This window comes from Musca autumnalis, unplaced genomic scaffold (genome assembly GCF_047663935.1).
Source record: "Musca autumnalis isolate F117 unplaced genomic scaffold, ASM4766393v1 scaffold_1, whole genome shotgun sequence".
NCBI lineage: Eukaryota > Metazoa > Arthropoda > Insecta > Diptera > Muscidae > Musca > Musca autumnalis.
The window spans coordinates 63,265,782-63,288,030 of NW_027411644.1; the positions used below are offsets into that span (position 1 = coordinate 63,265,782).

General features: G+C 36.1%; 2 protein-coding genes across 5 annotated transcripts in view; one reads left to right on the forward strand and one right to left on the reverse strand.

Annotated features, from left to right (window-relative positions):
- The window catches only part of LOC141399680 (uridine 5'-monophosphate synthase-like), a 117,867-nt gene extending 103,961 nt beyond the window's left edge, over nt 1-13,906 (reverse strand). The window contains exons 1-3 of the mRNA XM_073978856.1: nt 13,723-13,906; nt 13,528-13,646; nt 12,312-13,426 (exon numbers count right to left, since the gene is read on the reverse strand). The gene's annotated coding sequence lies outside the window, so the exon portion shown is untranslated. The remainder of the gene's footprint in view (nt 1-12,311; nt 13,427-13,527; nt 13,647-13,722) is intronic.
- Nucleotides 1-18,021, forward strand: part of l(3)neo38 (C2H2-type zinc finger domain-containing lethal (3) neo38) — a 77,997-nt gene extending 59,976 nt beyond the window's left edge. For all 4 annotated transcript variants that reach the window (XM_073978816.1, XM_073978838.1, XM_073978827.1 and 1 more), the window contains 3 exons: nt 6,042-6,967; nt 7,042-7,138; nt 17,064-18,021. In XM_073978816.1, the coding sequence (XP_073834917.1) occupies nt 6,042-6,967; nt 7,042-7,138; nt 17,064-17,230 (1,190 nt within the window). In that variant the 3' untranslated portion in view covers nt 17,231-18,021. The remainder of the gene's footprint in view (nt 1-6,041; nt 6,968-7,041; nt 7,139-17,063) is intronic.
- Nucleotides 18,022-22,249: the final 4,228 nt, after the last annotated feature.

Here is a 22,249-nt window from a genome sequence, read left to right on the forward strand (position 1 = left end):
CAGCAATTCAGCTAAGCTGAATTAAGTTTATGCATAAAATCCATTATTTTTACTTGCTGAATTGAATATATTACACAATAGCATGCATTTCACTTGGCTGAATGAAGTTTCGGCCAATAAATAGTTATTCAGCTAAGCTGAATTAGAGTTATTATGCATAAAAACATTATTTCTTTCTTGCTGAATTGAAAACTTTGTACAATTACAGCTATTTTACGTAGCTGAATAAGGTTTTTGGTGGAAAAATAGTAATTCAGCTTAGCTGAATTAGGTTTGTATGGCACATAATAGCAATTCAGCTGAGCTGAATTTAGTATGCAACCAGAAAGTAGCAATTCAGATAAGCACAATAGGATATTTAATACAGGAATATTAGTTTTTAATACCCAAACATCAATATAACCCCAACTGAATTAGGTATTATGCAAGAAAACATTATTTTTTCCTTGCTGAATTGAAGATTTTGCACAATTACAGATATTTTACTTAGCTGAATAAGGTTTCCTGGCGGAAAATAGCAATCCAGCTATGCTGAATTAAATATTTTGGCTTAAATTAACAATTTAGCTAAGTTAAATTTGGCATTATGCATGAAAACATTATTTTTCCCTTGCTGAATTAAAGATTTTGCACAATTAGATCCATTTTACTTTGCTGAATAAGGTTTCCTGGCGGAAAATAGCAATTCAGCTTAGCTGAAATAGGATTTTATGGCACATAATAGCAATTCAGCTGAGCTGAATTAAGTTTTATGTATAAAATATAATATTTTCCTTGCTGAATATTATATTTTAATCAATTACATGCATTTTATGTAGCTGAATGGTGGTTTCTGCCGGAAAATAACAATTTAGCTGAGCTGAATTAAGTTTTATGTATAAAAATATAATTTTTTCCTTGCTGAATATAATATTTTAATCAATTACATGCATTTTATGTAGCTGAATGGGGGTTTCTGACGGAAAATAGCAATTCAGCTTAGCTGAATTAGTTTTTTATGGCACATAATTGCAATTCAGCTAAGTTGAATTAAGTATTTTGCCATAAAATAGAAATTCAGCTAAGCTGAATTAGATATAATGTATAAAAACATAATTTTTTCCTTGCTGAATTGAAGATTTTGTACAATTACAGCCATTTTACTTAGCTGAATAAGGCTTCCTGGCGGAAAATAGCAAACATCAACATACCCCCCAGCTGAATTAGGTATTATGCATAAAAACATTGACTTACCCTTGCTGAATTGAAGATTTTGCACAATTACAGCCATTTTACTTAGCTGAATAAGGTTTCCTGGCAGAAAATAACAATTCAGCTTAGCTGAATTAGATTTTTTGCCAAAAAAAAGCAACATTATAGAAATGGAAAACATTATTTTCCCTTGCTGAATTGAATATTTTGCCCAATTACAGCCATTTTACTTAGCTGAATAAGGCTTCCCGGCAGAAAATAGCAATTCAGCTTAGCTGAATTAGTTTTTTTGCCAAAAAAAAAAAAATAGCAATTCAGCTAAGCTAAATGTAATGTTTTTAGGAATAATTGTATTTAGCATAACTGAATTAGGTGTATTATAAGCAAATTCAAATTCAGCCCAGCTGAATTAGTGAAAACCTGTTTGTTTAAAGTCGTTTAGTCAGGAAATGTTTCTTCAGCCAAGAGTAATTGTAAAAAAATATAATTTCGGCTTGCTGAATTGAGTGTTTTTTAAAAAAATGCATTTAGTTTAGCTGAATTACATTTAATGAACAAAAATCAAAAATTTATCCTAGCTAAATTGTCTTTCCAGTCTTAAAAAAATCGACTTCCCATGGCTGAATTGAGTATTTTGTAATAAATTTTGAATTCAGCACAGCTGAATTGGAGAAAAGATCTTTTTCGGACACATTTATTGACTTAACTTAATCTGAACACTCTTTAAGCTTGGCTGAATTGAATATTCTTTAAGAATAACTCTATTTTGTTTAGCTGAATTAAGTTTAATGAACAAAATTGTTGATTTAGCCAGCTGAATTGCATGTTTTGTCTTACTGCAATCAAAACAAAAAACAAATTTTGCCTTTGCTGAATTGACTTTTTGTGATAAATCATCAATTCAGCTCTGCTGAATTGAATATTTGGTGATAATTTTTGTATTCAGCTCAGCTGAATTGAATACTTTTCATAAATGTTGCATTCAGCTCAGCTGAATTCAAGAAAAATTCGCAAGAAAAATTCAATTTTGATTAGCTGAATTGTGTTTATTGTGAAAATGTTGTAATTCAGCTCAGCTGAATTGAATATCTTGTGATAAATTTTGAATTCAGCTCAGCAGAATTCAATATTTTTACTGAGCTAAACTTCCGTTCGAGAAGCAAACCTATTTTATGTTCACTGTCCACCAACTGACAGACATGCCATTATAATTCTTCCAAATTTGTGTATATACACACACACATATACATATGTAAATATATGTGTGTACATATGTAATTGTCGTATTTTTTCGGGCTTTATATAAAGTAAACGGCCTTGAGCTAGTAAATATATACCTCCGCACTCTATGGTATAATCATGGTAAATATTTAATGTATGTATGTGTGTGTGTGGGCATAACAAAAAACAGCAACAACAATGTTATGAAGGCCTAAAAAATATTATAGCCTGGGATTTATAGGAAGTAAATTGCTTTGTTCTTTTGCTACTTACAAAGGTATGTTGATGAGGGGGATGTAGGGGGTTGAGAGGTGGGTATGGTTTCTTAGACCTATTTTCATTGGCTTTGCCTTTGACGAGTGTGCGTTTTATTTCTTGTTGCCATAGATTTCTTCTTGGGGTAGGTTTTCTTAGAATTTAATAACCATTTTATCCTCCTGTTGTTGTTGTTCTTCTTTTTATGTAATATTTTTTGCTTCAGATTACTTGGAACATCTCTTAAAGCTCTTTTGTGGAATCTTTTTTTGCCTTCAGTTGTTGCTATGTGTCCGACTTTAGATTTTCCAATTAAAAACAACAGCCTCTTCGCCTCTTCAGATAAAGAAAAAAAGTTTGGAATTGTTTTCCTTTGTGGTTTTTTTTATTTAATCCTTGTTTTAGGTCAGGAATGCATTTGAAGTGGGGCCAAGTACTTGTCGTCATTCTTCCCATTTATCTTTAATTTCCTGCCAGTTCTTAGAACATTGAAGAAAATCGTGACCCAATTTTTATTCAAGGAAATTGAAAATAATCTTTCACATTATTTGTCACGTTGTTTTGATTAGTGGCAAATGCCAAAAGTGGTTACTTGCACCCTTTCTTCTACAGAAGCGACCTTTCTTTTAGAAAGGGTCTTTGAAAGCATCCTCCCTTTCAAAAAGGGTCTTTGGAAGCATCCTTTCTTTTAGAAAGGGTCTTTGGAGGCATACTTTCTTTTAAAAAGGGTCCTTGGAAGCATAATTTGCATCAGAAATGGACTTTGGAAGCATCCTTTCTCTCAGAAAGGGTTTTTGGAAGCATCCTTTCTTTCATAAAGGGTCTTTTCGAAGCATCCTTTCTTTCAGAAAGGGTCTTTGGTAGCATCCTTTCTTTTAGAAAGGGTCTTTGGAAGCATCCGTTCCTTCAGAATGGGTCTTTGGAAGCATCCTTCTCTCAGAAAGGGTGTCTGAAAGCCTCCTTTCTTTCAGAAAGGGTCTTTGGAAGCATAATTTGCTTCAGAAATGAACTTTGGAAGTATCCTTTCTCTCAGAAAGGGTCTTTAGAATCATCCTTTCTTTCATAAAGGGTCTTTGGAAGCATCCTTTCTTTCAGAAAGGGTCTTTCGTAGCATCCTTTCTTTCAGAAAGGTTCTTTGGTAGCATCCTTTCTTTAAGAAAGGGGCTTTAGACACATCCGTTCCTTCAGAATGGGTCTTTGGAAGCATACTTCTCTCAGGGTGTCTGAAAGCCTCCTTTCTTTCAGAAAGGGTCTTTGGAAGCATAATTTCCGTCAGAAATGGACTTTGGAAGCACTCTTTCTTTCAGAAAAGGTATTTGGAAGCATCCTTTCCTTCAGAAAGGGTCTATGGAAGCATCCTTTCTTTCAGAAAGGGTCTTTGGAAGCATAATTTCTTTCAAAAAGGGTCTTTGGAAGCATCCTTTCTTTTAGAAAGGGTATTTGGAAATATCCCTTCTTTCAGAAAGGGTCTTTGGAGGCAACCATTTTTTCAGAAAGGGGCTTTGGAAGCATCCTTTCTTTCAGAACTGGTCTTTGGAAGCACCCTTTCCTTCAGAAAGGAATTTGGAAGCATCATTTCCTTCAGAAAGGGTCTTTGGTAGCATCCCTTCTTTCAGAAAGGGTCTTTGGAAGCAACCTTTCTACCAAAAAGGTTGTTTGGAAGCATCCTTTCTTTTAAAAAGGGTCTTTGGAAGCAACTTCTCTCAGAAAGGGTGTCTGAAAGCCTCCTTTCTTTCAGAAAAGGTCTTTGGAAGCATCCCTTCTTTCTTTCTGGTAGCATTCCTTCTTTCAGAAAGGGTCTTTGGAAGCATCGTTCCTATCAAAAACTGTCTTTGGAAGCATTCTTTCTTTCAGAAAGGGTCTTTGGAAGCATCCTTTCTATCAAAAAGGGTCTTTGAAAGCATACTTTCTTTCAGAAAGGGTCTTTGGAAGCATCCTTTCTACCAAAGCATCCTTTACTTCAGAAAGGGTCTATGGAAGCATCCTTTCTTTCAGAAAGCGTCTATGGAAGCATCCTTTCTATCAAAAAGAGTCTTTGGAAGCATCCTCCCTTTCAAAGAGGGTCTTTGGAAGCATCCTTTCTCTCAGAAAGGTTCTTTGGAATCATCCTTTCTTTTAGAAAGGGTCTTTGGAAGCATCCTTCTCTCAGAAAGGGTGTCTGAAAGCCTCCTTTCTTTCAGAAAAGGTCTTTGGAAGCATCCCTTCTTTCTTTCGAAGGCACCCTTTCTTTCTGAAAGGGCCTTTGGAAGCATCTTTTCTTTCAGAAACGGTCTTTGGAAGCATCCTTTCTTTCAGAAAGGGTCTTTGGAAGCATCCTTTCTGTTAGAAAGGTCTTTGGAAACATCCTTTCTTTTAGAAAGGGTCTTTGGAAGCATCCTTTCTTTCAGAAAATGTCTTTGCAAGCATCATTTCTTTCAGAAAGGGTCTTTGGAAGCTTCCTGTCATTCAGAAACGGTCTTTGGAAGCTTCCTGTCATTCAGAAACGGTCTTTGGAAACATCCTTTTTTTCAGAAATGGTCTTTGGAAGCATCCTTTCTTTCAGAAAGGGTCTTTGGAAGCATAATTTCTTTCAAAAAGGGTCTTCGGAAGCATCCTTTCTTTTAGAAAGGGTCTTTGGAAATATCCCTTCTTTCAGAAAGGGTCTTTGGAGGCAACCATTTTTTCAGAAAGGGGCTTTGGAAGCATCCTTTCTTTCAGAAAGGGTCTTTGGAAGCATCCTTTCTTTCAGAAAGGGTCTTTGGAAGCATCCTTTCTTTCAGAAAGGGTCTTTGGAAGCATCCTTTCTTTCAGAAAGGGTCTTTGGAAGCATCCTTTCTTTCAGAAAATGTCTTTGCAAACATCATTTCGTTCAGAAGGGGTCTTTGGAAGCATCTTTTCATTCAGAAAGGGCCTTTGGAAGCATCCTTTCTTTCAGAAAGGGTCTTTGGAAGCATCCTTTCTACCAAAAAGGTTCTTTAGAAACATCCTTTCTTCTAGAAAGGGCCTTTGGAAGCATCCTTTCTTACAAAAAGGGTCTTTGGAAGCATCCTTTTTTCTGAAAGGGTCTTTTGGAAGCATCCTTCTTTTCTGAAAGGGTCTTTTGGAAGCTTCCTGTCTTACAGAAAGCGTCTTTCTAAGCATCCTTTCTTTCAGAAAGGGTCTTTGGAAGCATCCTTTCTATCAAAAAGGGTCTTTGGAAGCATCCTTTCTACCAAAAAGGTTCTTTGGAAAAATCCTTTCTTTTAGAAAGGACCTTTGGAAGCATCCTTTCTTTTAAAGCTTCCTGTCTTACAGAAAGGGTCTTTGTGAGCATCCTGCTGCAATTATTCTATTTATCTTTCATTTCAATTAATTTTCTAATCCTTATTATTATTCTCTTCTTTCTCTCTTTACAGTTCTCAATCAACAAATCTTACAAAATGTCAATCAATCATGGCAAACATTGGCCAATACGGCCAACACTGTCGACTATTCATCACATTTGCTATCCGCTACACTGCCAATTTCCATACAACACTTCCTCAAATATTCCGAAACAATAAAAAAGGAATCCTCAGGTATTGTCGGCTCACAAATTAACTCAGGGAATTTAAATTTGGGCAATTTGGATGCATCATCAGGATTCAATATTAAAAATGATGTTCTCAAAAATGGTACGAATTTGGCCAGTTTGGCATTGGGTGGTGTTGCCTTGGCACCGAGCAATGTGAATACCCTGAATGGTAATCATCATGCCCATAATGGTAACAATGGTACCACATCACTGGTCAATATGGATCATAGTGGTGCGGGTGGCGGCGGTGGAGGCGGAGGTGGTCATATACCCAATTTAAATGATGTTCAAAATGGACAAATGGTCGCCAATTCAATGGCGACAAATGGTAACAATGGTGTTGTTAATGGTACAACAAATGTTAATGGTACAACTGCAAATGGTACTACGGTGGTCACTAGCACCGCGCCGGCTGGTACAAATGGTACAACCACCACCAATGCTGATGGCACCACCACCACAACACCGGCCACCACAACAACTACAAAGGCTAAAAAGGGCAAAAAGAAGAAGCCACCAAAGGAAAAGAAACCCCGACCAAAACCCGGTGAGATACGTGAAACCAAAGCATTGGATGGTTCAACTTTATATTGTTGTCCCGAATGTCAAATGGCCTATCCGGATCGCAGTCTAATCGAACAACATGTTATATCACATGCCGTTGAACGGCGTTTTGTTTGTGATATTTGTAATGCGGCTTTGAAGCGTAAAGATCATTTGACTCGTCACAAGCTATCGCATATACCCGATAGACCACATGTGTGCAATGTAAGTAAATAAGGAAAAGTTGAGATGTTAACTATGTTTTAATAATTGTCGTCTTTTGTTTTAACCTTTTCCAGATTTGTATGAAGTCATTTAAGCGCAAGGAGCAATTAACACTTCATATTGTTATACATTCGGGTGAAAAGAAACATGTCTGCATTGAGTGTGGCAAAGGTAAGTTTAAAGTCTTTTCAGTTTATAGCAAGGCATATTGAATTTGCGTTGGTTTAAAGCTTCTTTTTTTTTTGTTAATGTCAAACGTTTTCCATATCAAATCCCAAACTTTTAAAGTTTAAAGATTTTTGTTTTAAATTAGCAAGTGGCCAGGCCACTTAACCATTAAAAGGTCATTAATATTGAACCCTGGCTTTCAACCATTAAAGTGGCCGAGTCACATGACAAATCATTCGATCAAATATTACAAAATTTATTTCAACAAACTTTGAGGGAATGTATGGACAAACTACATGGCCGATAGGCAACTGCAGGTACGGGAACACTTAAAAAACAAGGAGTACCTCAAGAGGGTGTACTTTTCCTCTATTATTTAACATTTATACATCCTACACCTAATGGCGTTATCTTTTCTCATATGTCGACTATCGACTGAGCGATAGGACGACATCGATAGGCAACCTACAACTATCAGCTCTAAAACCAGCAGCTATCATCCTTACATATTGGACAAAATAAGTTAATACCGAACTTAATATCCATGTCCCAGGACAGATTATTCCCCTTTCTTATAAACACTCTGAGATGGTAGATGTCAGGAGTGGGTGCATTAAAGGGGTTGCTCTGGACTTGTCCGCGCGAGGGACTAGGATAGGGACTATGTTGCTGCATGCTGCGCGAACACAGCCCCCAGTGAGTCGTCGTCAGATTACGAAACTCCCCGGCAGTCCCCCAACAGCAGCCGCACGCGCAGCATTTAACACCAGCCGTTGTTGTTCCAATCCCGGAAAATGCATACTTTTTGCAATTTAATTGCAATGGACTCCGTGGTAAGATTGATAAAATAGTGGAATTTATGAATCGGAAGAAGATCAAGGTCGCGGCGGTGCAGAAAACCATTCTGAACGACCACAGCTCAGTACGTTGTGATGGTTACAACGTAATAAGGAAGGATCGCACCAGAAGTGGAGGTGGGGGATTAGCTTTCCTATTGCACCAGTCTGTTCAATACAGGTCTGTTTCGCTTGAGCCTGTCTCTAATGGACCAATACATGGAATATATGCGGGTAGCAGTCAGGTGTAGAACAGCCGAGTTAGAATAGCTTAACGTATACATGCCGCCGTTATATAGCTATACTCCAGGTTATAGACCCAACATTAGTTCGCTTTTGGAGGGTCATAACCGACTGGTCTTGCGGGACATTAATGCTCATCATAAGTTGTGGCACTCGGTCCTCGGCAATGACCAGAGAGGTATAGTTCTGGTTGGCCAAATTGATAGCTCTACGTTATGCATGGTCAATGAGGACGTCCCAACTGAATTAACGGGGAGTTTCACAGTTCACGAAACATAACCGTCGTGTCACCTTTTCTGACAAATGGCGTCACCTGGCAACCCGTCATTTTTCATGGATCAGACCATCTCCCCATAATTGTCTTCATTAGCCGACCCTCGATTTCATCAACTCTGAACGCGGCACTTTCATCAATCGTGGCAAAACTAATTGGCCTAGTTTCAGAAAGTTCACTAATCACCACTTCAAAGATCAGTCCAACCCTTAGAATATTCGGGTAGCAGATACAACGTTCCGAGACATCATCAAAGCTACAACCGCTAGCTGTATACCTGCTGGTTGAATACCCGAAGTGAGACCAAATTTCCCAACAGAGGGGACGGGATTAGCAAATGAGCTTGGTAATGCTGAGGGACCCCAGAGCCCGGAAACTGACACTAGAATGTAACAGGTTGTCCGGTGAACATAAGCGGAACAAGTGGCTAAATAATCTGAATAGTTGCAACGCTGGAACCGGAATAAGTGAATTGTGGGCAACGGTTAAGACAATCTCAATCCCTAAATAGAAGGAAGATAGGACCTCTGTCATGTTTGGCGACTTTACGCTGACTGATCCGAAGAAGTGCGCAAGAAAGAAAGGTTGTTGAGTGATTCAGCGAGGAGAAGAGTGCTGCGTCGCATTAGATCTCTTCCTGTCGAGGAGGAACAACCACAATTTACAATGGATGGTGATCACGAACCCTTAATCATCCAAAGTGTTGGTAACTGATGGAATCTCCACGGTAATGTCTGTAACAGCTGGATGAGCCGGTAGTTGAGTATCTCAGCAAAGTTCTTAACATGTCGCTAACCACCCACATCGTACCCGAAGTCTGGAACATGGACTGGGTGGTCCCGCTACTGAAGCCAGGCAAGGATGCCAGCAAAGGTGAAACGTACAGACCGATTACGCTTTTGTCACCTAACGACTCTTGATGCTTCACTTCTCCCCAGTGTTAGAAACAGCTATTTAGTTGCCGATCATCGGCATTGATTCCGAAAGCACGACAACAGCGCTGCTCGTCATCTCCCATCAGTCGAGAACTCTACCAGAGCAAGCCGTGCGATAGAACAGTGATGATGATGCTCGACTTATCAAAAGCCTTTGATTCTGTCAAGCGCTCCAGGCTATTTGAGGGCATTGAGCAGGCTAATCTCCAGCCAAGTTTGAAACGTTGGAAAATCAATTATGGGGCTTATTTTCAACGAAAGTTCCACGTGACGTCTCTCACTCTCTCCTTTAAGTTGGAACGGCAGACATAACAAAACTCACGGGGAACTTGTGTTCAGAATAACGTTGTATATGTGTGGACACCAGTCGTACGTAGAATACAAGTACAATAATTCGAAGCCCCGTAGAGTGAAACAGAGAGTTCCCCAAGACGGGGTGATATCTCTGGAATTTTTAAAACTTACCTCTCCTGCATTCCATCGCCTCCATACGGCATTGAGATTGAAACGCATGTGAATGATTGTACGATCTTGGTTGTGGGTACCTTCGCTGATGATATTTGTGAAAAGCGGCGTTCCTATTTGACAGATCTTATCCGCCACAAAATCTACGGCCACTCTGTTCACCACATGCACTGCAATTGTGAACACTGAGTTGAATGTCATGGTCGAATTCCGTCCACCAACTACCCCAAGATTCTAGGCGTCACATTCGACAGAATGCTCATGTCGTCCTCGCATGCCACAGCCTTCTGCGACAAGCAGTCGTAGATGCCAGTCTTAAATGTCGTTTAGGGGCACCCCTCGGATCGGGTTAAAATTTTTAAAGTAAATAGCCCTTGGCACCCTGAATACAACGATATATAGCATTCCGGGTGGGGGAAGTCCATACTTCCCGAGAGATGGGTCTTGGCATTTCCGAAATTTTGTACATTAACATCCTTAGGTTGTTTATGGGCACCTCTTGGATCGGGCTGAAATTTTTTACAGTAGATAGCCCTTGGCGCCCTGAATACAACGATATATAGCATTCCGGGGGAAGTCCATACTTCCCGAGATATGGGTCTTGACATTTTACAAACCTATCGTGGGTAATGTGGATATATTTTTAAAGCTTATGGAGAGTACTTTTGTGCACGCGACCTAATAGTGTTATAGTACGAAATTTCCAAAATGTCAAGACCCATATCTCGGGAAATATGAATTTCCGCCGGAAAACTATATATTTTTAGGATCAGGGTTCCAAGGGCTACCTATGGTAAAAATTTCAGACCGATCCGAGAGGTGCCCCTAAACCAAGGTCGACCACAGGAATACAAATAAAACGAATGCATGTGTAAATGTATGAGTGAAAAAGCAACTCAGTAGTATTGCTGAGTATACTGTCTTTTCAAAAATGAGCAGCTCTGCCCTAAACGACACTTGTTCCCAGATTAGTTTTGGCTCAACTATGCTCGAGATGGTGCAGCTATCTGAATTCCTATAGGACAAGGATCGATGACAGCGTGCAAAACATCTGCCCAACACGCGGGACAGATCGGTACGACACACTGCACCTTCTTAACTGCCCAACCAAAACTACTCAGTAGCTTTGTGGTTACATGCCATGTGGTTATATTCCTAGAACTGGAGGTAGATCCAGCGCCTGATTAAACAGAAAGGACGTACAAATCAAATAATACTCCAGCAACAACACAAATACAACTCCGATTTACTAACACATACATACATGTAGCATACAACTGATGTAGAAATGGTCGATGTTATTTATGGACAAACTTTTACGGTAATGCACGCCTTGCAACCGGCCTTATACCTCGTCGGAGGGGGGATTCGGAGTACCTTGATTGCCCAAGTTACCATCCTGCCACCCAAAATATATATTTATTTGCGTGCATGTATGTTTAACTAAGATAACAGATAGAGAAGACAAAATAATAGAGGAAACGGAAGGGAGCCATGGATATGTTAATTAACATAACAGTGTAGATATACTTGGAGAAAATGGAAAGTAGGCAGAAACGGAAACGGATATCTATCTGTCAGAATGTTGCATAGCAACTTGGTGTCATGTTGCTTTGTATACCCACCCAACCTGATTGCAACCAATAAATAATTTCGAATATAAAAAGGAATGTATACATGTTGCAATCCCCGACATACTTACGACGAACCTTGCTTAAGAGAAGGAAAGGTCAAACAGATATTATTTTAGTATCTATTCATAACACATTTTGCTGTTTTTATTTCAAAATGAACTTAAACATAGCTATATTTAAAAGGGAACCCTGAGTTCAGACTAAGTATATTAACACTAATGGAAAAAAAATTAAAATTAGGCATAAAAAAAACTAAGCAAATTCAAGAAAAATGTTCACAACTTCGAGTGTTGATATTTTAAGCAAGTTGTGATCTAATAACCACTGGATTATCCACAAGAAAGCAAAATAATAATAAAAAATCCAACAAAAGTAAGCATTTTAATTCACCATGAAAGTTCCCTCTATCAGTGTTTCATTAGTATGAAATCATGTATTATGCATACACAAAATTTTGTAAGTGACTAAAAAAAAAATTCTCTGCATATCTATGTGAACAAAATACAATTTATAATAATAAGCAAATAATGAACAAAACCAATAATAGGGGTGACCATATCATGCGTAAAATTGTAAACATCAGACTTAACTTTTAATTGAATTGAATGTAGTTTTGAGTCAATGTATTTATCTTAAATTACAGCAATAACTAAATTTCAATAATTTGTTTAATGCAATGGTTTTTTCATGCTGTTATATTGTTTGGCCACCTTTATTATTGTTTGTTATTTTCTTTTTTATCGTAATTCTTCTTTATCAAAAATAATAACAGAGAGTTCAGTGACTTACTTGTGTTTGGTGCTTCCCTCGTTGAAAGTATACTTTCTCGGAGTTTGGTTCGTAGTTGTTGCTGGAATTCTGTTGTGATATGTAAATGTTACATGCATGCAGAGAATCGATGTAAAGGGTTGTGTTCATACATGTTCCAATCAAACATGTTGCGCTGTTAACAAAATTATCAAATGTTGTGATCAAGCTTAAGTCTGATGGTGGAGAATTTCATATGGTGATCGTTACAACCGTAAGGGATGCAACTATACACACAAACCGTACATATATATTTTAATGATAATGATCATTAATGTAACAAAATTTTTGGAAGAAAAAAATGAAAAAAAATAAAACTAAATATGTGAGTTGTGTGTATAGTTAATGATGCTCTTGCTGGTTACAACGGTAATGTGTCACTGCAAGTTTTCTTTAATGCTTTGTTGTGTTTTTTTTTTTCATAGAAAATGATTTACACTTTTATGGCACAAAATCAAGGCAAAGTAGAATATGACGATTTGCGAATCAAGAAATAACACTCGAAGTAGGATGAAATGGGATTTAGGAATGACAAAAATTTAATTTAAAAAAAACTTATTAAAAATATTAAAAAGGATCTTTCGTTTGAAAAATAAATTATGGACGTTTTGCCACGGCACTTTTCATGAATTTATGTTAAATTTCTCCAATTTTGAAACTATTGTCTTAATGTATAGCTTTAGATTTTCTTATTATATCAAAATTAACACTTTTGTTTTTTTTTCACCAATTAGTTTCGTTCACTTAAGTCACTTTTCAGGGTATGTTCTTCACTAATGTTTGTGGGGCTGACAAAAATTGGCTGTTCGACCATTTTAGGTTCCAGAATTTTTAAGGAGCTGTCATCATAATACAGGTGTTAAAATATGGATACTATCCGTCACTCCAAAAACACTGGACAGACAAACCGTGTGAGACTGCACAAATATGTTTACCCGCACGTTGGACGATCTGACGAACACGGCTGTTGAAGGAAACTGATATGCCGATTCGATCACAGAATATGATGGTAGTAGAGATCGAAAAGAAAACGGAGCAAGCAACAAATTTGTCCCAAATATGAGTTTGTTGCTTTTCACTGCATGTATGCCGAAGACCTAGTGAACCAACAAAAAATGCATTTGTTATTAAGTGCTGAACGAACATAAGTTCTGCGTTATGTCGAGGTTATGAAAATCATAGTAGCATAGCTAATTACCTTTAGGAATTTATCCAACAGGCGAAGAAATTAACAAGGGCAAATTAATGCAGCAGTTGTGACGTCACTTTTTGTATCAGAGAACAAAAATGAAACAAATTGGTTTCAGCCTGTTTTTGCTGCGAGTAAAAAGAAAGGTAATGGGAAATTACCTTAATAGGCCCCAACTGAAACAACGTTAAACAATATACTCACTTCGTGAAGACAATATATGCAAAAGTTTATCTCGTTTTAATAGGAAAAGAACATGTTAAATATTTTTTTAGAAAAATCGACTTTTTTCCCAAAACTGATTCTAGACCAAAATGAAATGTTGACAGGAAGACTTTCTCGTAACAAAATGGACGAGACCTTCCCTTGCTGGTTAAAAGAAACCTCCAGAAAAAGCTTTTAACTAACACCTATATACCAAAACCTTCTTAACAATGGCTAAAGTGAAAGTCAGAAAAACGTCAACAGACTGATAAATATATTTGCCACTTAATACAAACATCACAAGCAGAGGTCGCCTAATGTTGTACGTTACAAATTATGGATTCAAAAATAAAAGAAAAGCCAAAATCGGTGGGATATGAAAAATTAGTGCAAGCGCCTCTACATACATTGGTCGTTTCCCACCATACCATTGCTATAGAACACGATATAGTTTTCGAATGTTTCTCGATCATTTTGCGGATAGTTTGTTCGAGAACGACACACAAGAATGAATTGAAAACGATTCATTTGCCACACAGTTTGTGTCAGGAAAACATCCGATTCTTACTTAGTAACTTGTTTTCAGGGAGTAAGAACAATTATACGGAAAAGGAGAGAAAAGTAAAAAGACAGCATTTAGTAAAATTTAGCAAGATAACAGTCGATTACCAAAACAAAATTATTGGCGCAGAAAAACTACATCTAAAGCAGTAAAAATTGCTTCAATTTAAGTAAAATAAATAAGAAATAGTTAAAAGATTAATAAAATAATCAATAAATATAGCCGAATCGCATTATTTGTAGTATTTTCCACAAATATCACATAAACATTGAACATCTGACCATTAACAGACGATTGAAAATCAGCTGATCGACCTTGCTAAATGTTGCTGGGAAAAATCTTTTAGCAACCTTTAGCAAGTTCTCAGCAAACAACTGTCAAAATTGTTCTCTCATTTCGCTCTCTTTTACTGAACTTTTGTGTAAAAAGAAAGCATTTAGTAACATTTCGTAATAATTATTACAAATTATCACATAAAAAGACACACCTATTATAGCTCATTTAGACTAGCCATAAATCCTCGGCTGGATTTAATAAATCCAGTACAAATCTCATTGCATTTAGATATACATTTTGGAGGATTTAAATGGCAGTCAGCTGATTTTTGTTCATAGCACAATTACCAAGGTAAATGCATCAGCCCATCTGATCGAATTTGAAACGTCAAAAGAATTTTTTGTAAATTGAATTCGTCTCAAAAAACACGTCAAATTACAAATTTATTGTTTAATACTGAAAATGTTAACACATTATGCTACTAATGCTAACTAAAGAGCAAATAAGGAATTATTTTATCGCAGTTTGCTCATCTAAAATTAATAAACGAATTATTTTATCGTTTAGACATCGTAAATATTAGTCTTGTTTGATTAAAATCAACTTTGTAAATCAAAACAAATTTAATTTTTCCGCCTTGTTTAAAAATTTGTACATTTTAAATTATTTTTAGTGTAGCAATTCACCGAGGCATCTACCTTGTTTCTTCTGTCAGTTTGCAACTTTTTGTATTTTCTAGCAACATGTTGCTAAAAACAGAGTTGTATACGACGATTTATGCCAGATTTAAAACAAATCCACTCAATACGAGGATTTATTTTTGTATGGAAAATCTGGTAGATTTTGGCTGGATTTAGCAAATAAAACCTGATAATGTGCTAAATCCGGCTAATGAAGTCATATCTAAATCGGCTATTATGTTAAATTCAAAAGGCATTCACAGATGAATGATAGCAATAAAATTTCCTATCTTGTTATATTTAATACTATGTTTACATTTATAAAATCCACTTGAATTCAACTGTCAATTCCATTGCTCAAACGTCAAATGAAATCCAATCGATTTCAGATGAGTTTTCATTTGACGTATACACAATGGAATTGACAGATGAAATCGAGTGGATTTCGTAAATGTAACATAGTATAAGTCTTTGAAAACATTCAACAAATGTTCGAAAATGATATCGTTTTCGAACTTTTGTCGAACACAAGAAAACACATTTGCCAAACGTTCGAAAATGATATCGAACATGAGCAAAAACAAAATATGTGAACGAAAAATGTTTTTGCAGTTGTCGGGACGCTTACGTCACAAAGCCAAGTTTTGGAGTTTTTACAATCAATACATGAACTCAACTTGCCTGTCATGTATAAACGCAGGGTTATGGCTATTTTACACCATATGCTTTTTCACATGTATGTAGTAACTTTGGATATACTCATGGTGTAAGAAAGAAGGTGATACAATAATAGCAACCTATGTCTTCATTTGCTGTCAAAACATATTTTTAATCAAAAATAAATAACAAATATTTCGCTTCTATAAAAATTATCTGTGTACAACATCTTTGTTTAAGCTTCGCGAATAATATTTTAACGTTTTCTTCCAACATTTGTGGATATTTCGCGCAAAAAAAATTTGACAGCAAATGAAGACTACAACCTAACGTCAACTATTGGATCACCTTGTTAAATTCGCCTTGGATATACTAATATACAGACCAGCTGATGTCATACATTTGAAAAACATATGGTGTAATATAGCCATTAGAACCCTATTTACACATGACTGATCATTTCATGAAGTGGTCTGACGACATGTAAAATTAGCTTGCTCAAATCACAAGAATTTTAAATTTTCATGTTGTTTTGTGTTTAATAACACATACCCCCATTATTATAAGTATTCTTTTGTTATAGTTTCGATTTACCGAACAGATTTATAGCGTTCCGGTTAACTTAAAGTTAAAAGTGTTGATTGAATTTCAAGGAGGAGCCTCTTTGAATTAACTTTCAATGTAAAAATTATATTTGTAATGCCTCCAAATTGGTTTATTTTGCGTTTTCAAATCCTTCAAATAGTAATAGTAAAAGAACACATGTAATTATGGCCCATAGACTGATAAGTATCGGCCCTAGCTAAGAAAACAAGAGGTTTACAATGCGAACTACATATTCATAGTTAATTCTTGCATTAAAAATATTTAATATCACGATTTTTTGGTTGTTTACTTCGACCTTTAATTTTAAATATTCTAATTCTATTGACCTCGAGCTCGTTTTAATCAATAGAATTAGAATATTTAATATCTATAGAACGCTATTTACTGAAGCGGTCTGGTCACATATTAAATTACCTTTGTTAAGCTAGGGAATTTGATGTTTTTATTTAATGGTTTCAAGGGGCGTATAATGCACGTACATACTTATACGCCTCCGGATAATTTAAATAAGAAATGTATCAACATACATATTATTTAATTTTCCCTTCATTTTTTTCCAGGTTTCTATCGCAAAGATCATTTACGCAAACATACACGCTCACACATTGCTCGTCGTGTTAAATCTGAGGTCTCAGCCCAAAATGTCAGCACCACAGGTGGCAATAATGCCAATAACAGCAGCAACAACAACAGCAGTAACCAGAATAACACATTACACGGTTCCTGAGGTTCGTACAAGGACTTTTGGTAAACTGTTATAAAATTTCTAATCTAAAGAAGATGTGTAACTCTTTGCTTTTTTTGCCCGTTGTTGATTTAAGGATAAACAAATACAAAAACAAAAACCATGAAATTATATATTTGAAGAGTATAAAGTATACGATTGTAGATGATGAAAGAGATGACGAGGGGCAATATTATAATATATTGAAAAATTATTTTTTAGAAAGAACAAAAGAGTATTGATGATTTGATTAGCCTTAAATTAAAAAACACCCCCTTTACACACATTGTTGTGTAAGACGGGGGGCACAAAAACAAGAGTTGCGCATTTAAGAAATTTTATAAAATTTTACCGAATGTCCTGCTAAGCGATCATTTATTGAAAAAAACAAAAAAGTTATTTTTTCATTTAATATTCTTTTTATTTTTTTCATTATTTGATTGGATTTAAACATATACGTTTTTTAACCATTATTTTAATTTCATTTTTAAAACAAAAAATATATATTTTTTATATATAAACATTACATAAACACGCACAAAATTGCTTATAATTCAAAAAAATTATAATAAAAACAACAACAAGAGAACGAATATAAATAACAACAACTTAAAATTTGAATTTGAATTAAGACAACAAAAAATATGAAAACAAAAACAACAACATTTAACTGAAATGATAGCAATTAAAATGTACAAAACAACAAACAATTTTCCACAACAACATTTAAGAAGAAAAAAACAATAATATTTTTTTAAAAAATAAATCTCGAAATCATTATAAGAAAAAGAAAATCTATTCGAACAATTTTTTTAATAATCCAACAACCAACATTGCCAGCTGAAAAGCCCACAACGTTAACATTTTTATTGTTGTATGTGTTTCTGTATGTGTGTGTGCTCGTTTTTCACGTCTCTCTTTACGTGTGATTTGGTCATAAGCAAAACAACAAAAAGTCATAAAAATTTTTTCTACTTTTTTTCTTTTTTGATAACTGTGATCTTTGCTGGCTAAAAAAAAGAACAAAAACAACATGAAAATATTGAATTGTTTGCTAAACAACAAAATAATTATTAAACAAAAAACAACAACAACATACCTACATAAATAACTTAGTTTCATGTGCAATTTTCTTGAATATCTTTCATTTATTTTAAGTTCCATACTTTTTTGTTTTTTTTTCTAATTTGCTTTATTTTATAATCTTATTTTTCATAACATAATCTTTTATTCTAATAATATTGAAAATTTTTATAACATATTTTTATATACTATATCATTATAAACTAAATTGTAGTAAAGTAGTCTTATCTTTTACATTTTTAAATTTTAGAAACACAAATTATCTTTTGGGAAAAGCACCATAAATTGGGTTTATTTCTGAGGAATATTTAATATCTTATAAATATCTCTATGATCCATTATCCATCCATATATCTTGAGGAAATTACTTGGAGTATCTGCCTTGATATGTAGCTTGCCAACCTAAACACTGAAAACTATGAACTATAGAACCCTATTTACACATGGTTGCTCGTTTCATAAAGCGGCCTGGCCACATGTAATATTCGCTTGTCCAAGGCTCCAAAATCAGACATTTCTATTTTTCAATGCGATAAATAACCCTAGGGCTGTGACCATGCAGTTCCTGGAGTTAGTTATTTGGGTGTCCTATCCCCCATATGGTGATTAGGATGGCTCTCACGGTGGCTTAACTTGAGTTTAAGCATTAGGCTCGGATCCGGACCAATTTTTTTTCCACAAGTAGCTCTTATCTCCCTGATTACAAAAATGTATAACATTTATGGGGGAAGTCTCCTCCGAAGTTCCGAAAATTCCCTTGTTTAAAGGCCGGATACGCAGAGAAAAAATTATAATTAAAAAAATTTTTCCCGTTCTCGAGATTTGCAACTGCCCATAGGAGAATGATCTAAATTCTCGGCCGAAGGCCGGCTACTTAGAGAAAAAATTATAATTTAAAAGAACATTTTGTTCCCGCTCCCGAGATTTGCACCTTTTCATAGGAGAAAGTCTGAAATACTCCCCGGCCGAAGACCGGCTATTTAGAAAAAAAACTTACTTTCTTAAAGAAAATTTTACTATTTTTACCATAAGCTTTACAATGGTACCCATATTATCTTATCATTATCCGTTCAAAAATAGCGAAGTTATATACAATGGAATGTTCGGAACTTCAGAGGCCCATATCTGGGGAAGTATGGACTTCCGCAATAAGTGTTATATATATTTATGATCAGGGTTACGAGACCTAACTGTGGAAAAAATTTGGACCCGATCCGAGCTTAATGCTTAAACTCAACTTGCTCACTCACGGTAATATCCGAACAAGTACTGAAACGAAAACATGCCATTGTGTTTTAAGAATTTTCTGTCTTCTCATGTAGTTGGTCCACTGAATACATGAGGCACCCTGTTGCAGTTCTCAGGGCGGCATTCGAACAGGTTTGAATATTTTACCATCGCGTTGAATATGTTACCACTCTGGCGCGGCATGGCTTACCACAGACCTGCTTCTACGTAGGTTTCATGCTGCTACAACAACAACAACAGACCTACATATGGCGTTATATGTGGTCAACAAGTTTTCTTTATCAGTTTGTCTCCGGACGGCTCACAACACAGACATAAAAATCTATTGAATTCACGCCTAGGGGCTATAAAAAAAAATTGATGAAATGGTATCCCACGGGGCTTGACTTCTTGTTCCTGAATTCCACGTACGACTGGCGTCCATATAATTGATTATCGAACGTTTCAAACTTTGCCGGAGGGTTGTCTGTTCGATGTCCTCAAACAGCGTGAAGCGCTTGACATTATCAAAGGCTTTTGATAAGTCGAGAGTTGCTAACACCATTCTATCACACGACTAGCTCTGGTTGTGTCCTCGATTAATATGTGTGGAAATGACATGCAGCGCTCTTGTCATTCTCTGCTGTTTACGCGGAACCCATGCTGATGATCAAGGGTCTTTGGCGACAAAAGCTAAGTCGGTCTGTACGATTCACCTTTGCTGGCATCCTTGCCTGGCTTCAGTAGCGGGTTCACCCTGACCATTTTCCACACTTCTTGAGCGATGTGTTTGGCTAGAGACAGGTTGAGAACTTAAGTGAGATACTCGACTTCCGGCACATCCAGCTGTCTCAGCATCAGGGCCCAAGGGCTTCGGATAATTTAGCTTTCCTGATGACATTCGCAGCATAATTTTTTGTAAATTGTGGTGGTTCATCCTCAGCAAAAAGATATCTGATGCAACGTAGTACTCTTTTCTTCGCCCTGTTACTCCAATTGTCTATTAAAATCCCTTGCGCGCCTCTTAGGATCAGGCAACGTAACGTCGCCAAACGTGACGGAGGTCCTATTTTCATTCTTTTCAAGGTTCGAAAGTGTCTTAACAATTCACTTATACCGGTTCCAATGTTGCAACTCTTCAGATGATTTGACCACTTGTAGCACTTATGCTCACCAACCAACCAGTTAACTTCCAGTGTCACCTCCCTGACTCTGGGGTCGTTCGAGTTGGTACGACAAAACTCATTACACTGTCTGGCGAACTGTGACACTCTCCGCTAATTCTGGTAGGGGCGTCCTCCTGTGCAAAACGTAGAGCTATCTATATGCGCAGCCAGCACAATAACCCTCTGTTCGTTATCGAGGACCGAATGTCAAAACTCATGATGAGCATTAAAGTCCCCCCCAGACCACACGCTGGTATTGTCTGGCGCTAATTCTGGTAGGGGCGTCCTCATTGACTGTGCAAAACGTAGAGATATGTATCTATCTGTTCAGCCAGCACTATACCCCTCTGTTCGTTGTCGAGGACCGAATGTCACAACTCATGATGAGCATTAAAGTCCCCCCAAGACCAGATGGTTATGACCTTTAAACAGCGGAATGTATGCGTAAGTAAATATGGCCGTACAGCCATTTAACGGCGAGATGTATGCGTTAAGCAACTCTACATCGGTAGTTCCACACCTGACTGCCAACCCCAGACATTTTTTGTACGGGTCATTAGAGCCAGGCTCAAGCGCATAGGTCTGTATTGAACAGATTTAGCTTGGATTTAGCAACTCATAAAAAATAACAGCTGTTTGAAAATATGAAGCGCTATAAATTGACAGATGACCAGGCCGCCTTAAACGAGCGGCCCAGCTGATGGAGAGTTTCTCTCAAATAGTGAAATTTTTGTTTTGCTTTCTCAATTAGGGTGTCCGGGTACATATTAAATTCCCTTGACAAAATGAGTAAAGTTGTATGGCAACACATCAAGTCAAGTTGGGATTAAAACGAATATAACAATTTGATGGATGATGGACTGTAATATTGTTTTGTATATCTTTATGGTGCTAAAAAGACAATTTTGTATAGTTTATTTTTTTATTTTCCCTCCATTTTTTCTCCTTTCTTTACTTAATTTGCAATAATATTTTTTAATTAAAAAAAACATGTATCTAATAAGGCTTTTAATGCTTTATGTAATTATTAAGATTATAAGTTAAAAAAAACCCTTAGAAATATCTTCTTAAGAGACATCCAGTAAAACAAACTTAATTTTATTCTTTAAGTTTAACTTGAAATTAATACCAAATTTTTAAAAAACACAAAACTTGATAATGGAAATGAAACCAGAAAGTATAGTGTATATCACACACACACCGACATCAGAACATCAGTGACTCTCCATTAAAACAAAACCCAATTCATTAAATATTAACTCGAATATTACACATTAACTTGGATTACAAACAAAGAGTGCAAAAATATTAATAAAAAATACCTCTAAAAAAACAACTAAAAATACAACAACAAAAAAACGTTGCTGCTTAAAAAACGAAATAAATAGAAATTGTTTTGTAATATTTTTTTCTGTTATTTTAAACTAAGTTTCCAAATAGGGACTAGAAAGGGCGAAAAGAAATCATGCCATACATAATAATAGGGCCCATACAACTTTGTTTCCCCCCTACTGTCCCTGGATTTACACCATAAATTCCCACAATT